Source organism: Amphiprion ocellaris, chromosome 11, assembly GCF_022539595.1.
Source record: "Amphiprion ocellaris isolate individual 3 ecotype Okinawa chromosome 11, ASM2253959v1, whole genome shotgun sequence".
Lineage (NCBI taxonomy): Eukaryota > Metazoa > Chordata > Actinopteri > Pomacentridae > Amphiprion > Amphiprion ocellaris.
Window position 1 is genome coordinate 32,580,203 of NC_072776.1, and position 20,533 is coordinate 32,600,735.

General features: G+C 38.8%; 1 protein-coding gene across 2 annotated transcripts in view; it reads right to left on the bottom strand.

The window, feature by feature from the left end:
- Positions 1–11,027: 11,027 nt before the first annotated feature.
- gdap2 (ganglioside induced differentiation associated protein 2) overlaps positions 11,028–20,533 on the bottom strand; it is a 38,354-nt gene continuing 28,848 nt past the window's right edge. For both annotated transcript variants that reach the window (XM_023291845.3, XM_023291844.3), the window contains exons 12-14: positions 17,720–17,774; positions 16,849–16,992; positions 11,028–13,238 (exon numbers count right to left, since the gene is read on the bottom strand). In XM_023291845.3, the coding sequence (XP_023147613.2) occupies positions 13,197–13,238; positions 16,849–16,992; positions 17,720–17,774 (241 nt within the window). In that variant the 3' untranslated portion in view covers positions 11,028–13,196. The remainder of the gene's footprint in view (positions 13,239–16,848; positions 16,993–17,719; positions 17,775–20,533) is intronic.

Sequence of the window (20,533 nt, forward strand, 5' to 3'; positions counted from 1 at the left end):
TCCTGTTTTTGGGGTCCTCGTGGTCAGTGCGGATTAATTAGCGCTCAGCAGCACACGATCCAGGAGTAACGAGCTCCAATAACATCTGTTTTCTGGGATGATGGTTCGCTCATGTGTTCATGTGTTCGCTGTGCAGACGGATGGTTGATGTTGTCAAAAGTGAGTGGAGGATAAGTTGCCATGACAGCAGACTAAACAGGGATGAGCACATATACCTGGACGTGAGGCCTCAGCGATCATCCAGGAGTTCCTCTAGTGACTCTGGGAGCTTTACCGACTCATTTACTAATTACTTCTTGGAGGCATCACTGATTCCTTGCTCCGAATATTTCACTGCAAACATTGTAGACAGTTGCTTTCTTCTATTCAGATTTTTATCTTTCTGACAATCCTTGAACAACTTGACTGTTGAAAAATTTAACCAAACTTTAGCTTAAAACCATGAAATTTGATCAAAATCACTTTATTCAGCAACTTTTTTTTGTTAAGAATTTGCCAAATACAAGCATTCAAATGAACCACATTCTGTAAAAATTAAAAAATTCTGGGATCCTTTGCACAACAAATCATGGCCCAACTGTGATTAATAGACACATGACAAAAATTCTGGGATTTTTTTTGGCTGAACTGCAGAGAAAAACTGCTAGAAAAACATTGTTATGCACTTGTGGGCACAAATGAAACTTTGTTGTTTCCTTTGCTTTAAGATTTCTGATGTTAGAACGGTTTCGTTCTGCAAAACAGACATATATGAGCCACTTGTATTTCTAGATGTTGTGTTTCTATAGAACAGCAGGACTTGATGTTGAGCCACAGAGAGTAGAAATGAGACAGGAAGTGATTGATGAGCTTTAAATGCTGTGAGATATTTAAATGACCGCGATTTGACTCGCTGATGGTTTAACCCTCCTGTTGTCCTCATTAACGGGCACCAAAATTATTGTTTTCTTGTCTGAAATAACTCCAAAAAATCAGCAAAACAATTCCCCAAATTTCTGAAAATTTGCAAAACCTTCAGGAAGAAAATTCCAAGAAAATTCTTGTAAATATTTTGAAAAAATTCTAAAAATATTTCAAGTGATTACACATATATCAGTAAAACTTCTAATATATAATTTTAAGAACATTCACAAAAAAAAACAACCAAAATTCAGCGAAATTCGCTGGATTTTGGTTGATTTTTTTTTGTGAATGTTCTTAAGAAACCTTTTTTAACATTTCTTATTTCCCACCAAAAAATGTTCAAAGATTTCCCAAAAATGTTGAAAATGTGGACATCAGAAGTTTCACTGTAAACATATATTTTTTTCCCACATTTTCAAACTTTAAAACGAGTCAGTTTTGACCTGCAGGACGACACGAGGGTTAAACTCATCCTTTCTCACCTTTGCTCTTGGCTGACAGATGTGCTGTTTGACAGAGTGCAGCTGGAGGCCGATCAGACACCAGAAAATAAAGAGCTCATAATAGAAGCAGCATGTCGGAGTACATTAGGAGCACATAGAGGAACTCAAGGCCAAGATCTGCTGGCAGAACCCAGAGGAGATGAACACTAACGCAGTCAGACGTGTGCTGAAGTCTGCATGTGTGTCGACATGAACCACATTATCAGATCTGTGGGGTTTACTGGTGTTAGAGCAACTGGAGGGTTTAGTTCTGGGAAAGCAACCATCAGAGCGTAGAAAAGGACTCGAGAACACGATGAAATTCTCTGTTTCAGCCACAGCTCGCTTCATCCTGCCACCTGTTGTCTCCTGTTTGAGCAGCTTGTTTGATTCCTGAGGAGGGAGGAACGTTTGCACAAGCTGCTCCACTTCTCACACTTTTTATTTTCCACCTCCGTTAGTTTCCTCTTCAGGTCAGAGTCTGTCCAGGTTTAACGTCTAATGGAGCTTCAGCCTGGGATGATGAGTCTCAGATTATCGAGCTGTTAAATCCACAATATTTACTGCTTCTGATTACGTTTTATTGAACAAGAATGTGATCTTTACAAAATAAAACTCACACTGGAAAATAAAATTATGAATAAAATCCTGTAAAACTACATGATGAAAATCTGGCTGTGAAAAACTGTAAAATTACTGCAAAAATAACTGAAAATATCTGTAAACTAACCATAGTAGTAGCTGATTTAAATACAGTAAACTAGTGTAGTTTTACAGTCACACAACATAAAAGAACAAATTATCATTTGTGATTTAAAAAAATTTACTTATAATGTGAATATTACGTAGTTTTTAAATGTAGTTATTTTACAGTTAACATGTAAATTAATATGTTAATGTGTAATATGTTAAATCTATTCTGCAACTTAACAAAACTGTGAAGATCTGTAAAATAACAGCAAAAAAAATACAGTCTACAGTTGACATTTTTATAACGTGCTTTTTATAACAGTTATTGTCTGTAATTTAACTAAATTGGGGAAAAAAATTATAACAGACTGTATAATTTACCATGTAAAAGAAATTTACATATTATGTAAATATTATTTACAGTTTTGTCCTGTTGTCTTTTTTTTTCACAGTAAACATGTAAATAAATATTTTTTCCCGTGATTTTTAGTATATCAAGTCTGTAACAAAATAGGGACAATCTGTAAAAAAAACAAATTAAAAATGTAAAAATCGTTAATATACATATTTTTACAATTCAAATGATAGCAGATACCTGTAAAAAAATTAAAGAGAGAGAGGCTTTTTCATGATGTAAATACAGTAAAAAAAAAAAAGACAGAAAGAAAGACAGAAAGAAAACAATCCAAAAGAACAAATGACCTTTTCTTAAAATACATATTTTTTAATGTGGACATCATATTTTTTAAACATGCATGTTCATACTTTTTTCCAGTGATTTTACAAGTTATTATATGTTATTTAACAAAACAAGTAAAAAAAAATCTGTGAAATAACAGATATTGTGTCTTCTAATACCAGCAAATATCTGTAAAATAATAACGTTTGTGTTGATTTACTGTAATTAAAGCTGTAATTGTTGTATGTTGTATAAAAACTAAATAAATAGTAATAAAAATAATACATAAACAAAAAATGTCAATAAAATAATATGACAATATTTCTGTTGTTTTTGCCTGGTTTTTCATGGTTAAACTGCAAATCAATATTTTATTTTTAGTGATTTTACTTGTTAAATGTAATTTAACAGAGTGAAGGAATTGTAACTGTAAAAAAACATTTAACATTTTACTGTTGTTTACATTTTTCTTAGAAATAGTGTTTTTCTTGATTCAAATTTTTTTAAACTAAAGTTTATCACATCATGATGCTGCCACCACCGTGCTTCACATCATGATGCTGCCACCACCGTGCTTCACATCATGATGCTGCCACCACCATGCTCCACATCATGATGCTGCCACCACCATGCTTCACATCATGATGCTGCCACCACCATGCTTCACTTAATGATGCTGCCACCACCGTGCTTCACATCATGATGCTGCCACCACCATGCTTCACTTAATGATGCTGCCACCACTATGCTTCACTTCACTTAATGATGCTGCCACCACCATGCTTCACTTAATGATGCTGCCACCACCATACTTCACATTATGATGCTGCCACCACCATGCTTCACATCATGATGCTGCCACCACCATGCTTCACATCATGATGCTGCCACCACCATGCTTCACATCATGATGCTGCCACCACCATGCTTCACATCATGATGCTGCCACCACCGTGCTTCACTTAATGATGCTGCCACCACCATGCTTCACATCATGATGCTGCCACCACCATGCTTCACATCATGATGCTGCCACCACCTGATATTTTGGTTTATGTCCGCGTCTGGACGGTAGAATGTTTTGTCAGCACTTAGTTAATGTGTCGGTTTTAAAATAAAACATTTGTCCATTCACCTCTCAGGACTTTTCTGTAGCACCTTTCCGCAGATGGTTAATTAGTGCTTAAAAAAATGACACAATCCCAATAAAATGTCTGGTTTGAAGTAAAATAGAATGAGTTCACGAGTCTCCTCTGGTGGCCACATCTCCTCTGACCGCCTGCTGCCCTCTAAACACTTCGCTGCTTTCAGCATATGTTCATCTGAACCTCTGCCACATATCTGAGCTGATAGATGGCAGAGCAGCGAGCCGACCAAAGAACACTCAACGCCATCTGCTTTTCTTTATTCTATCACCACTAATCTGTGTTTTATGGACTGCTGGACTGCAGTCTTCTTCATGGTATGTGACTTTTTTTATGTCTTGGGAATTCAGTTGAAAATTGGTGCAGACATTCATGGTCTCCAGAGGTTGAATCCTGAATGTCTTTGGAGGAGCTTGTTGTCTTGTTGTTGGAGCTTCGACTCGTCTTGATGGAAAACAACAAACATCAGGTTGTCCTCCAGGATTTCTCAACACTTTGCTGTTTTCATTTTACCCTCTACATTTACAAGCCTTCCAGGACCTGAAACATCTTTACATCGTTATGCTGCCACCACCGTGCTTCACATCATGATGCTGCCACCACCATGCTTCACTTAATGATGCTGCCACCACCATGCTTCATATCATGATGCTGCCACCACCATGCTTCACTTAATGATGCTGCCACCACCATGCTTCACACCATGATGCTGCCACCACCATGCTTCATATCATGATGCTGCCACCACCATGCTTCACATCATGATGCTGCCACCACCATGCTTCACTTAATGATGCTGCCACCACCATGCTTCACCCCATGATGCTGCCACCACCATGCTTCATATCATGATGCTGCCACCACCATGCTTCACATCATGATGTTGCCACCACCATGCTTCACTTTATGATGCTGCCACCACCATGCTTCACATCATGATGCTGCCACCACCATGCTTCACTTTATGATGCTGCCACCACCATGCTTCACTTTATGATGCTGGCACCACCATGCTTCACATCCAACCAAAATATATAAAGGAAACTAGTTTGTAATGTAAAAAACATACTTTTAGATGTAATTTTTCTAATTAGATATGACAGCTTCTGACTGCATCTCTGTAGCAATATGTTGGCATTGATGCATAGCCGCAATAAACAGCAGCAACCAATGAGCTTTCTGAATGTATTTATCTTTAATTTCACTCATATGCAGCCTCTCAGATCCACTAACATGTGTACAGACTCTCTTTTTCTTGCACTTTTCTGTCACGCCAGTTTGCTGTGCTTCAGATTTTCCTCTGGTTTTCAGCTATTTGCTTCTGCAGACATTCGAGTTGTTGTTGTTTTTCCTTCCCTTTATTATTCTCTTTTATTGCACTGAAGACCAGACATCTCGGACTAGTGCAGACTTTTCCTCGAGGTCCTGAATGTTTGGAGTTTGCGGTTTAACGGGACAAACCGACACGTTGGCCGAGCGACAGTGAATAAAGTGAATCACTCTGCTGCAGTATCGGTGTTCAGATGTGGGTTCAGAGCAGGGGAACCTCTCAGCAGGAGGAGAGGTAACGACGCTGGAAACCCTTCAGCTCCTCGGCCTTCACCAGGAGGTGTCATTAGTGTGCCAACACACTTTTTATGGGTTTGACCGTGATGTTGACCGAACACACAGTCTGGTCACATCATGCACGTCAGAATTTCCTCACCTCCTTTTTGTGCTGCTCCTAATTACTAATACGGACAGTTTCTAATTTTTTATCATCTGGACATCAGACGTGGTTTGAATGAACCAGAGGTTACAGAGTTGCTGAATGTGAGCTTCAAAGGAAACGCTGAGGCCTGAGAGCATGGATCGCTGGTGGAAGGCCTAATTGAATCCACACACGGGAGGTTTTTGACTTTAATTTTTAGCTTATTTTGCATTTTAGGTGTCTGCATTGGATTTGCTGTTAGTGTTTAGCTAATTTGTCAGTAATTTGTTTGGATATGTGTGGCTGTGTGAACCCTGTAAACCTGCCGATGAATCATTCTGACCCACATCCTCCCTACAGGTGTGAGGAGCAACAATGGGTTTCAATAATGGAATATTTCCCACATTATCAACAGAGAACAGCTGCACACCACTCCAGTTAAGATGAGTCACCAGATCTGGGGACGAGGTTTGGTTTGACCAGGTGAGAATGTTTTTGAGATTCACCCACCACCATGCTTCACATCATGATGCTGCCACCACCATGCTTCTCATCATGATGCTGCCACCACCGTGCTTCATGGTTGACATCCCATGATGCTGCCACCACCATGCTTCACATCATGATGCTGCCACCACCGTGCTTCATGGTTGACATCCCATGATGCTGCCACCACCATGCTTCACATCATGATGCTGCCACCACCATGCTTCTCATCATGATGCTGCCACCACCATGCTTCACATCATGATGCTGCCACCACCATGCTTCACATCATGATACTGCCACCACCATGTTTCACATCATGATGCTGCCACCACCATGTTTCACATCATGATGCTGCCACCACCATGCTTCATGGTTGACATCACATGATGCTGCCACCACCATGCTTCTCATCATGATGCTGCCACCACCATGCTTCTCATCATGATGCTGCCACCACCATGCTTCATGGTTGACATCACATGATGCTGCCACCACCATGCTTCTCATCATGATGCTGCCACCACCATGCTTAACAGTGAAGATGGTGTGTTTCTGATGATGTTGAATGTTTGGTGTCCATCAAACATATCATCTACTCTGATGGACATAAAGCTCCATTCTGGTCTCCTCAGACCAAAGAACCTTCTTCCAGGTGTCTTCAGAGTCTCCACATGTCTTCTGGTGAACTCTAGTCCAGATTTAATTGGAGCTTTTTCCAACAGTCTTTCTCTTTGTCTCCATAAAGCTTTGACTGGTGAAGAACAGACAACAGTTGTTGGATGAACAGTCTCTAACATCTCAGCTGCTGAAGCTGGAACTCCTTCAGAGGAGTCATAGAAGTCTTGGTGGCCTCCCTCTCTAGCTTCTTTCTTCTCTCTCTCTCAGTTTTTGAGGACGTCCTGCTCTAGTCAGATTTATTCATGTTTCATCTTCCTTCCATTTCCTAATGATGGCTTTAACTGGACTCTAAAAGATATTCAGGAACTTTTTTCGTGTATCATCTGTGATGTTTTTCAACAACCTTTTCTCAGAGTTTCTTGGAGTGTCCTTCAGTCCTCATGGTGTAGCTCTATCCAGGAGAACTGATCCACCAGAGACTGGACCTTCCAGATACCGGAGTCTTTATACTATAATCACTGAGACACATTCACTGACCTCAGATCGTCTGTTTCATCAGCTGACAATCAAACGTGTTGAATATCCAAATCACAGGAGCTGCAACTTTTAGATGCAGGTCAAATTGTCAGAAATGAAGCATATTGGTGCTACAGAAACATGTTTGTTTGGTTCAGACTGCAGCAAAAATCACCTCATTTTAAATTTTTTTATAATTTTTTTTTACAGTGGAAATAAAATAAAAAATTACCACTTTCACTAAAAGTATGACTCATATCGCAGTCATAATATCTGTCAGGTTACATTTTTTTTGCATGTCGTTCAAGCTCCAGTTCCGACCTTCACATGACATGCAGACAGATTTACTCAACAGTATTTAGTGTTTTCATCCACATCCTAAATTATTATTATTATCGTAGCTAATAGATACTTGTGGATGTCCTGGCCGTGCTCCTGCAGTATTTAGAGTCCATCTGCGGTCACTGATTGAACCACTAAAGACTCATTTCTGTGTATCAGAGTTGCATATTTAGATGTTTATTCCATGAAAATGATCCCCGTCTGAATCCATTCTCAGCCACGGGTTTGACTGCTGTATAAAAAGACACTCTAAGGACAAGTTAACAAGGAAAAAACTCAATTTTCATTGCATTAAGACTTCACTGTGGGTGAAATTACCACATAATGAACTAGTTTTTGAGGGAAAATGTTAAACAAAAATGGTATTCTGAGTGACATTTACCTAATTACATTTCCATGATGTTCTAAAGCTCATTTCAGTGCTTTAATTTGACTTCTTTGCAGCTGTATTGTTTCAGTCGCTGTTGTTTTGTCTCTCAGATGATTTGGAAAAGTTTCTCCTCGTCTCTAACACTGTGGAGATTCATTATTTAATAGTGACTCTCTCTGACTGCTTCGTTAACCTCACAGTTTCCAGCGAACAGCGGGAGGCAAAGCAGTCAAATCTCAAAGTCCCGAAAGCCAAAAACTAACATTTTGGGGTAAAAGTCTTTCCCTCTGGTGGAGAAGTCGTCATATAAAGCTTCAGTCAGCAGCTGTGCTCGACTTATTTTGGCCCAATGGAAAATGGTTAAAACTGCTAATTAAGAAAGTCAACCTGACAGATTCTGCACAGCGGCATCTCTAAAGGTCACTAATTAACACATTATAGATTGTTTGTTTACTGTTGTTTGGCTGTTTGTTGACTCTAAGTTAACCAGGAGAGACAATAATTCTCATTCACAATGTAGAATAATGCACTAATAAACTAAAAGTTAAATCTAAACTAACAGCAGCTTCTCAAAATGCCACAATAATAAATGATCCTGAATTCTTTTATGTCTCATTTCCTAAAAACTGAAAACTCCGTCCATTTGTGATGATATTCTAACTTCTACTTTACAAAAAGTGAAATAAAATTTTCTGACTGCTGTGATGGATTTCAGGATCAATCCTGTCTCCATGCCAGGGATAATTTATACTTTTAAATAATTAATGAAGTTATTTTTGCTGTTATCAATTAATCTGTTGATTATTTTCTCCATTAATTGACTGAATGAAGTTGTTTTCATCTATAAAATGTCAGAAAGTGGTGAAAAAAAACTGCTCAAAGCCTCAGATATCATCCTCAAAAGTCTGGATTTGTCCACAACCCAAAGATAATCAGTTGACTGGAGGAGTAAAAAAAAACAAAACAAAACAAAATCACATACAATTTTCATATTTAAGAGTCTGGAATCAAAGAAATGTGACTTTTTTTGGAAAATAAAATAAATAAAAATATAATATAATTACAATAAAAATTAAATGAAAAAATAAATAAATTGGAATATAATAAATTAAAAAATAAATAAAATAAATAAAGTAATAATATGCATTGATTAAAATAAATTGTCAAAATAGTTGCAGATTAATTTACGATTTGGCAGTTAATCGATTAATAGTTGCAGCTTTAATTATTCTCAATGTAGATACGTTAATCTTAATATTAAACAATAAATGAGCATCCTATTAGAATAATGAGTGAGCAGTCACTTTTTGTGTCATTTTCGAGATGTTTTAGTTAATTTTTGGATAATTTTATGTCATCTTGGGCAAATTTCCAGATTTTTAGTTACTTTTTGGGTCGTATTCAAGATATTTTGTTCAAATTTTGTATCATTTTATATAGTTTTGGGCAAATTTTGTCATTTTGGGCAAGTTTCAAGATATTTTAGTCTCTATCTCGAGATGTTTTGGTCAATTTTTGTTAAGAAAACTAATGTTATATGTATTTGTGTATCAGTGATGTGTATGTTTTAATACAGATATAGATGCTGGCTGTAATTTGGACTCTGTTCCAGAGGCAGCTGATGCTTCTTTGTGTGTTTCGTCCAGTTAATCCTCAGTCGCCCCACCAGGAGACCCGTAGAAGATGGATTTGCTGCCCGGCTCTTTATTTACAGAACAGATAGCAGCGTCCGTCCGTCCACGTCCTCCTTAATCCGGCAGAGATCAGAAAAGATGAAGATGGGCCGTGATGAAAGAGGCCGGACGTGGGAAGGTCGGCCTTCGGGTTGGAGGTTTTTAATCAGACACTTCTTCACTTCCTGGAACACGATGCTGCTCGGTAGAAACACCTGCTGTTTATCCTCGTTCAGCCACTTATGTGTCTCCGGCTTTCCTGTGGTCTGACAGGAAAACACGCCTGAGAGCTGTGATGGGATCAGACTAATCTCTGGAGGTGAGTCAGTCGCACCAGTTGGTATGACATTAGGAAAGATTTCAGATAATCTACATTTATACAAAACATGAAGCCACGTGGGGCTGCACAGTGATGTAGTGGTTAGCACTTTCTCCTTGCAGCTAGAAGATCCCTGGTTCGCGTCCCGGCTTTCCCGGGATCTTTCTGCATGGAGTTTGCATGTTCTCCCTGTGCATGTGTGGGTTTTCTCCGGGTACTCCGGCTTCCTCCCACAGTCCAAAAATATGCTGAGGTTAATTGATCATTCTAAATTGCCCGTAGGTGTGAATGTGAGAGTGATTGTTTGTCTCTGTATGTAGCCCTGTGACAGACTGGTGACCTGTCTAGGGTGTCCCCTGCCTTCACCTGAGTCAGCTGGGATAGACTCCAGCCCCCCATGACCCTAGTGAGGATTAAGTGGTGTATAGATGATGGATGGATGGATGAAGCCACGTGCACATGAATGTATCCATCCATCCATCCATCCATCTTTTCTGCTTATCCGGGCACATGAATCCCATCCGAAGGATAATCCTGGTGATATTCAATATTTCACTCCCTGTCTCACAAAAATCTGCAGTCAAAAGCCTAGTACAGTGGAAAGTATTCAGACCCCTTTACATTTTGTATATTGCAGCCATTTGCTAAAATCATTTAACGAAACAGTTTAAAACCTTCATTAACATAATGTTTCTTTGAAATAAAGTCAAATATTTGTAAAATAACACTGTTTTGAAGGAAGACTGTTAGAGGAACTGGTTGATTGATGTGTTGGTAAAGAAATACAAGCATTTTGGATGTGGTATTTTTAGTACAAAGGTAAAAAAAAATAGTGAAAACCCATCATTAACACAAAGTCTTACCATTACATTTGTCATTTATAGCCAGAAAAAAGCTACAAGTTCACTTTAAATCCAAATTTTGCTGCTTAACTGTTGGTGCAGCTGAACTTAAGGTGCATTATGCAGAGAAAAGTAAGATTTAAGTCGAAAATGCACCAAATGTCATTAATTTAAACAATATAACATGAGAAAAAATTAGTTTTCTACAGTGTTTTTCCTTTCAGTTTCATTCTTAATTTCGAATTAAACACATTAAATACAACCTACACTTCTTTAACAGAGGAAAAGTATTTTAATCAGAGTGTAAAAAACCCCCAAATGAAACTTAACGGTACAACAAATGTGAACAATAACCAAGTCACTCGTTGGATGCGGTCCAACCAACCTCCATTCATCACTTGAAATTATATAAATATATTTAAAAAAAAAACAAAAACAGTAACGATTATATACATTTCCAAGATTTGGCTCATTTATGTACATTCTGAGAGAATCACAGCTCTGACAATAAAGACTTCAGTGACCTGAAGCACCACATTTCCTCCAACGCTCCATTTGTGACACTTTTACATCTTAATTTCTGTAAAAGCAACAAAAAAACGAGGCATTTTGTCAGTGGAGGTGGGAATATTTGAGTTTTCCTTGTGGTTCGTCTTGGAATAATCTCGCCGAACTTTCTCGTACGAAGAAAAATCTGATTTAAAGACAGATTAATGTTCTATTTCCTTTACGGATTGATTGTTTACAAAGCCTCAAAGTTTTCAGCTGAACTCTTATAGTGTCAAATGTGTGGACAAACAAACAAACAAACAAAATAAGGCTGCGAGGGTTTAAAAGTGAAATCAGATGGACTAGATGAAGGTGAAATCAGCAGCTAGTGGAACTTTTATTGTGATAGTGTTGGTTCTTGGGGCACCGGACAGACTGGAGCTGCTATGTAAAGACGAGGTGAAGCTTTTAGACGGAAGAGGAAAGTTTACAAGAAAGTTTTAGTTTATTTCAGCACGTTTGATTCGCCCCAACAAGGTTAAACCCATGAGCTTAATCAAAACTGTGTGTCATTTTGGGCAAGTTTCAAGATATTTTAGTCTCTTTCTGGGTCATTTTCGAGACGTTTTTGTCAATTTTTGCATAATTTTGGGCAAGGTTCAAGGCAGTTAGTCACTTTTTGTGTCATTTTCAAGATGTTTTAGTCAATTTTTCCATCATTTTGTCATTTTGGGCATATTTTGTGACATTCTGGGCAAATCATTTGAGATGTTTTGTTCAATTTTTGTATAATTTTGGGCACATTTGTGTCATTTGGGGTAAGTTTCAAGAAATTTTAGTCTCTTTTGGGTCATTTTCAAGATGTTCTGGTCAATTTTTGCATAATTTTATGTTATTTTCGACAAGTTTTAAGATATTTCAGTATCTTTTTGTGTCATTTTCAAGATGTTTTACTCAATTTGTGCAACATTCTGGGCAAGTTACATTTTAGCCACTTTTTGGGCCATTTTTGAGATGTTTTGTCAATTTTTGCATCATATGTCATTTTGGGCAAGTTTCAAGACACTTTAGTCACTTTTTAGGTTATTTTTTAGATGTTTTGGTAAATTTTTTGCATCATTTTATCTCCTTCTGAGCAAAATGGTCAAACATTGTGTTGTGAGATGTTAGTGATAAATCTGAGCTTTTTCTATGTTTTTTTGTGCCCAAAACATCCATATCCTTTGATTTTGTTGATCCTAGTCATTTCCACCATGTTTCTGAGCATTCTAATGTACTATAAACAGCGAAACCATGGTCTGAAGTAAACTTGAAAATCTTTTTTCACAAATATAATGCCATAAATCTTGAAAAAAGTTAAATTTCTTTGATTATTTATGCTAAAGAAATGGCAAAAGACTGGAATCTTGACAGAGATGTGTTGATCTTCTCATCTAAACTACTGAATAGATGATGTGAATTTAATGTTATGGTACGTAGCTAGCTAGCCGAGCAGCAGCGTTGTAGTCTGTCGAGGAAAATCCCACAGAAGTTAATGTTGTTCTTCTGGTGTTGCGACCGCAGGAGAACACAGACGCCGTTATTACAGCCTACCAGGTGGGAATTTCCAACTTCCGGGAGACTGAAACCCGTCGTTACGCTTCACTTCAGAGTCTCTGCCGCAGAATTTAAACGGCGTGGAAACCCAGACAGACGTCATCCTCCCCGAAGTCTGACCCACATTCTGGAAAACCCTCAGGCGATGCTTCAGGAAACTGTAAGGCATAATCCAGAAACCAGAGCAGATCCACACATAGTCCACATTGGTCTAAATGTGGCTCCAAACTCTGAATTTGGTCCTTTTTTTTGGCAGCGATGGAACAAAAGGAGAGTTTCCCTCATCGTGGTTCTTTAAAGAGGAGGTTACGAGTTCAGGCCAGATCCCAGTTAAAGGTCCGACTGGTTGGATGTCACAGATTGGAGGCCTCTGATGGATGGTAGGGTCCATTCACCTGAGAGGGAGGACAGAGAAAAGTCAGATTATTGGTGCATCATTAGATATAGACTACAGATCGACTGATTATTGGTCGGGCTGATTATCGATGCCGATATTTGGAAATCTGACGTATATCGGCATCGGCCTTTTTTTAATCCGACGGGCCGATATGAAGAAATCAATTTAAAACTGGGTTATTTCGGCTCAGATGCAGCCGAGCCTCTCTCTCTCCTGCCTTCTGTCTCCAGCACTATCCACCCCACCCTCTGATTGGTTGAGAAGCTGTCCTCACACACACACACACACACACACACACACACACACACACACACACACACACACACACACACACACACACACACACTGCAGAGAGGAAAGTTTTCTCGTGTGAGAAGAGCGGAGTAAACATTAGCGGCAGCTCTGCTAACTGGTGGAGGATGGAGTCCCAGGTATTAGAGGGTGTAGTCCTCCTTGTCCCGGTTCATAGTGGGTGAGCTGCTCCATGAACCGGGACGAGGGGGCCTACACCCTCTAATACCTGGGACTCCATCCTCCAGAGACCACCGGACGGTGGGGGGCGTGGCCTATCTGACAGATTCTGACAGATCTGTCAGACCGGTCACATGATAAAAAGGACACGTCAGCACACGCCAGATGACGCTCTGATGAAGACTGCATTTGAAACATGTCAGCTAAGGTAAAACCATCTTTTCTTTGAGTTGTTGGTGTAAAAAATAACGTTATCCTAAACTCTACCTGATTACTTCTGTCCAATAACTTCCTCAAGTTTGGTCTGACTCCAACAAGAATCTCCTTTAATACGTGTGACAGGAACGGACAGATTAATTCACTTTTCCTTCACTTTTCATCCCAACTGACTGAAGAGAAACAGTTGTTGTCCATTTCCAAACTGCAGCATCATGCCAGCAACTGTAACTGTGACAAGTGTATTCCCTCCAGACAAACACTGTTGTGTAATAAAGTCATTATTCAACGAACAAAGTGAGAGGCGGGTTTGTTTCACTTTGTTCCTGAAGGAAACAACACCCTAAAGGGTTTGTACGGCTGAATCGGAGGCGTTCTGTAAGGCGAAACTGACTGGCGGTTTTATCTTTTAAATTCACGTTGCTGAAGAGCTTCATTTATCTGTAATTTAAGATCACCTGGAATTCTCTCACGCTGCTCAGTGTTGCTGTTGATGCACATAAACACAGACGGCTGCAGCTTAACGTACAGTTTCTACTTTTAGAAGAGCTTCAAAACAGCAATAAAGGATTTATTTGGAGATCCAAGTCAACTTTTCTGGTCCTTCAATTCACCACATTTTAAAACTCCTGACCATCTCATGTCTGTGGGACTTTTTTCTGTGCATGTTATCAAGTAAAACATGCAACTTATTTGGCCACAGGTGTTGTAACCTTTTGAGTTATGGGGCATTCGATGAATTGAGGCAGAATGTCCCATTCACTGTACATTTAGTTCTAGTTTTGGTCTCTACCAACTCCTCCTGCTTCTTCTAGCTAGTTGCTAACTAAGATTATCAGCTGTTTAGTCCTGTGCAGTTAGCATACAGTACATTTTAGAGCTTTAATGCTAAAAACAACACCAATAAAGCAATGAAAATAAAGCAATGTGGCTCAAAAGCTAAAAAAACTCACTACAAAGCACTTTAAAGTTGAGGGGAACTGCAGATTTTAGTGTTGATCCTCAGCATGTCATTATTTCATAACTTAGAGAAATGTGCTAACCCAGCTAGTGCGTGATTTGTGTACTGTACGAGTTTCTGACTGTATTAAGAGCACATCCAATGCCCTGACAGAGACACATCTGAAGAATTGGGCTACATTTCAGCACACAAAAACTATTTTTTTGGACTCCATCGTCGCTGAAACTCAGCCCAAATTCAGTCTAAACTGTTTGAGTAGCAATAATTCACAGTTGTCAATGCGAATGTTATTGCCAAGTCCTGCTGGCTGGCTGCAGCGCTGACGAGAAGAAACTGACTGTACTACAGCCTCAGAGGAGGCCAGTCCATTGTGTTCACATACTGACTGTTAAATTCCCTGCAAAAAGGCTGAGGTTGACCTAAAAATACGTTCCTTATGAGCAAGCCAAGCCCAAGAGAACACCAGTGCACAGCCAGAGAGAGGGCAGCATCTGAACTATTGACTACTGAGTCTGACCTGCTTCTCACTACAACACATGATGATACTCACTCAGTGTCAATGCATGGACAACACAACACTTGACTGCATAATTGGTTCCAGAACTAATTCTAATATACTGTACAATGTATTCAGAAAAGCTAAGTTTGCACTCTAACCTCATTTCATCTGAAGTCCAAAAAAACAAGCCAATAAATGTGAAAAACATGACAGAGTCCAACACTTTCTGACATTTTATATCAGAATCAAAAACTCTTCTGGTTTTTATACCTCCTGCTAGTTCCACTATTAAGTGAAAGTGACACATATACAAGTCAAGGGCAGTGGCTATGACCTGGACTGTTGGCTGCTACACTCCAGTGACTCAACTCAGCTAAATAAAACCAATTATCCTGGCCCACCAGGACATTTTAATAGTCTTTTTTATTGTAAATACCAGCAATTTTGGACCTTTTTTGTAAATTTTTGCACCTTATTTCTTCGACCAACATGATTCTGGGTCTTCTGTACATCAGTTTCCTTATCTTTCTTGAATGTAATGTGAGAGTTACTAGATACCTTGAATTTCACCACAAGGATGAATAAAGCATCCATCCATCCATCCATCCATCTACCCATAGATGTATCCATCCATCCATCCATCCATCCATCCATCCATCCATAGATCTATTCATCCATCCATCCATCCATCCATAGATCTATTCATCCATCCATCCATCCATCCATCCATAGATCTATTCATCCATCCATCAAACTCAAAATTTCTATGAAGCTAGCACAAGATGAACGGATCTGTACAAAGCATAAAGTTAAAGATGAAACATTTGTCCACAGTTTGAGCAAGGGCTATGGAAAAGTCACTGCCATTGTTAAAAAAAGGTCTAAGCTTTAGAAATACTCTGCAACCCTTATCCCAACAAAGAGGAGTCGTGGCTTCTTCTAAATCGTAGCCAAATGCTATGTAAAGTTAAATAACTGATGCCCCGAAAGTAAGGAAATGCTGTAAGAAGACAGTGTTTAGGTAGTTATTTTGCTCAGATTGTAATGTTATGACTAAATGGCATTTAACAGCGATGGCGGGGGTCAAGCTGAGGCCTGGTAGACAAAGAAAACTTACAGAGAGGATTGTTTGTAGGGTTTGCTCGAAAGGAAAATCCTAGTTCTATTTAAAAAAAAAAAAAAATCAGAATCAGATGTTTGCACTGGAACATCTAAACATCCTTGATGTGTTTTTGAAATTAGTCCTGTTTGGGGGAAAAGGATGTGGATTGCTAACTTCAGCATTTTAGCAATTATTTTATGAAATTAATTTGAGTGATTTGATGGAGAAAAAAAACAAAAACACGTAAACCAGTGTTCACCAGTTCTCAGTCACTGTTGTAGTTCAGAAATTTCTATTATGGGATCATTGAAACTCAAGTCTTTTTCACAAACCCCACATCTCTTATGAGTCCTACTTACTCGTGCATCATACTCCAGCACAAACGGAGGGATGTCGATCTGCTCAGGTCTGATGCAGGTGAAGAGCTGCTGCAGGTTGTCCAGGTAGCGAACTTTGTCCTTCATGCCAGAAACACTGAAGGTGGTGAAGAACCACGTTGAGACCTGGACAGAAAACAAAGAAAGAGGAGGGGCAAAAAGGACTTCATCAGTCATCAATGGATCTTATGTTATCAAGACGTTAATCTTGCCAAAGAGGAAACTGTTCAGCGTTCTGAAGAAACAACTAGATTAACTCTAATGAAACTTTAATGATCAAAAGAGAGAGTTTGGCGAATGGAACAGAAAGTGCTTCAGTTCTTGTCAACAGTTGAGCAACTGATGTAAACCAGAAAACACTGAAGGACAGTTTTTCTTTGCCAACATAAAAATATTTACAATTTTTGAATTTTCTTCTGGAACCAGATAAGCACCTAAACATACGGTTTGATGGAAATTATGGTGATTCTTGGATAACACCCATCTTGAGACTGTTGGGGCTTTGTGAAAGGACGTGATCATTCAAAATTTAAAGAGTCACACACCAGATTACTGAGCTATTGTTGCTGTTGGAGGTCAATTTTGCAAGGTTAAGTGGGTTTGTGAGTTTAATTTGCACAATGCATCAAGAGTTGTGGCATTAGGTTGTGCGTAGTGAGACAAAATTAGGCTAACAGATGCTTGGCAAATGCAGTAGAACAGTATGAAATGTAAAAAAGTGTGTAACACAAGTCCTGCTATTGCTCACAACCAACCAAAAGACGCTCCATGCACCACCATGTATAGTCTCAGAACTCTTTGATCTACCCCTAAAATAAGCTCTGCTGACACTGGAAAGAGAAACCGATCTTACCTTGGAGCGAAATGTTGGATGGACAAAGTAGAAGGCCTTCAGATTCTTCTTAAACCTGCAAAACACAAACCAGAAGATGAAGAGCACTTTTCAGCAAGGTTATGACTCACTGTTTCTGAAATAAAACAGGGGAAAACTTAGGTAATTTAAAGAAGGATCAATTGTCCGAAATCACTGTAGCTGGGTTTCCAAAAGATGCAGGTTGGCTCTCCAAAAAAACCCCACAACTTTAGAGATGATGAGCCTGTTAATCAGCCTGGAAACTTTTAGCAAACATATTATTTAAAAGCCTGGAATTGCATGCACACATGTTTTTTTTTTTTTTTTTAAAATATCTTTGATTACAATGCTAATGCTAACTATCCAGTATCCAGTTCTTATGTTCCATCCAAGTTAACAAATGCATCAGTCACAAGAAAATACACATCAAGGATATCAAGATATTCTGATATTCTGTCAACAAATCCAGTAAACTAACAGAAAATACCAATGAATTGATCCTTGAGTATTATCTGTGAATCCGAAGTCAAATATCTTATTTCTTTGTGCAGTTAGCTCAGCTGTTTGTCTAAAATCTTTTTAAAATACATCAGTGAGCCACGGTGTTGCTCTTGTTATGTCATTGCAAAGGAACTGGGCATTATGACTCACAATGATGATATTTTAATTCTAACATTGATAGAGATCTGCATTTAGCCTCTCTGCAGGCGAAGAGCTACAAAGAGAACGAGGAAGTCGGAAAGTTTTAGAAAAAGTAAAACTGGACCGGTGCATTGTTGGTTTTGAAGGTTCCATTAAGTGGATCTTTTTCGAGGGAACAAGCCGACCTTTGAAATAACATTGAGCCATGAAAATGTCGTAGATCATTAAAGGAGGTTATAGGCGAGAAATTCATGGCTCCGCTTGAGAAGTTTGAGACACCTTTGGGAGAGATTTAACATTAAAACGAAGCGTAAAGGTTGCACATAAAAAGCATGGAGGGATGGCATTAAGGAGAATAACAGGATTAACTGAATCTTGACTAACTTCACAGGAAAAAATATCAAATATCCTCTTTTTACCGTGTCTGATTTATCCAGAACTTCTGGATTTAAAGCAGTTTAACAAAAATCCTGTTATTCAACCATCTGATGATTAATGGCAATCAGCAGTGTTGGGTATTTTTAACCACACGAGCGACGAGCTTCAGCAAAGTTCATCCAAAGTTATGTTTCTCAATAACTACCGGATAGATCGTCACAGAAATCGGTAAAGACAGAAAGAATTCTTCATTCTAAACGTGAGGTTTAGAATGAACATTTGAAAACCTTGTGAACTTTGCACACAAGATACATCAGAAAAATGTCAAATGGTGTTTCTCAAATGTTTTCTTTCGTCCAAAACCCAAAGATAATCAGTTTACTGTCATAGATGAGCAAAGAAACCATATCTTTACATTACAGCTGGAATTTAAAGGACTTTTGTCTTTTTCCCCTTTTTAGTAGTTGAAGTAGTTATGTGACGATCGCCGTACGTTTGTCTGTCCATCTGTCTGTTAGCAACATTACTCAAAAACGGACTAACAGATTTGGATGAAATTTCCAGTGAAGATCAGAAATGACACAAGGACCACCTCATCAGATTTTGGCAGTGATGCAGCTTATAGTCTGGATCCACGGCTTTGTTAAAGATTTCTGTATTACTGCGAGATAGCATCACTGTAAATATGACAACAAGTGAACACTACGTCATCTGCCTGCTGATGATCACAGGATTGCGATCCTACTACAAATCCACCGCTGAGGACTTATCAGGACTTACCCGTTGGAAGTTATATAAGGAACAATTGACTAAATGGTGGGGGTGTTTCCGAGTCCCATCAATTCCTGCCGCCAGCTACATATTTAGGTCACGTGATTCAGTATCTGTACATAATGTACACATGAATAACACACACCTGTACTCAGCGCAAGGTCATTTTGTTTGTGGGTACATCTATATTAAATGGCCTGATTCTATGTTGCTGTGATTTCTACCACAAATTTTTTTCAAGATTTCTGCCATCGGAAATTATACAACAACTGAGCAGCCTTGGAGGAGTACTGTGCTCTAAATGTAGTAGTTATCTGAGTCCTCTACTGATGTCTTTCTCATTCTCTTCTTGATTATTTCTGTAATTCCTTTTGAACCCTAAAATCAGCTGGCAGGTTTGAAAGATGTGTTTTTTTCTTTATAAAATTTAAAAATAAGCAACTGGTGAAGGTGCTTTAAAAAGATTTGTTTTTCAAAAATGAAAATCTCCACTAATATTTACTCAATTCCAACCATTTTTTTAAATTTGTGGGCAGAAACAACTTAAGTTTTGTCAGATCAAAATGTCATCAAAACTAAATGACTGCCACAGGTCTTCCTAAAGTTAGCTTTGGAGCTGGAAAATCCACTTTTAAGGACATTTTAACAGTATTTTTTTCTTCATGAAGGTTTGTTTTTATTTCTTCGAAACTTTTTGAAGGGAAAGTCTTCGTATCCATTGAAAACATATTAAAAAATTACGTTTTTGCATGATTTTGTTTATGTTTTCTTGATGAACTGGCACTAAGTGACCCAGGAGCAGGAGGAAACGATCCTCCGTTATATGAATGTGGAGCTGGAGGTCCCAACCCTCGTCCAAACCCTTCACCCTCGGCTGCAAACCGCTGCACAGCGAGCTAGACGTCACGCTCCGATGGCGCTGGCAGCAGAAGCAGTCTGGAGGCGAAAACCAAAGCGGTACGAGCCAAAGATTCCAAAATTACTGGAGCTAATCTCTGCTTTTGATGCAACAGTGGAAGCATG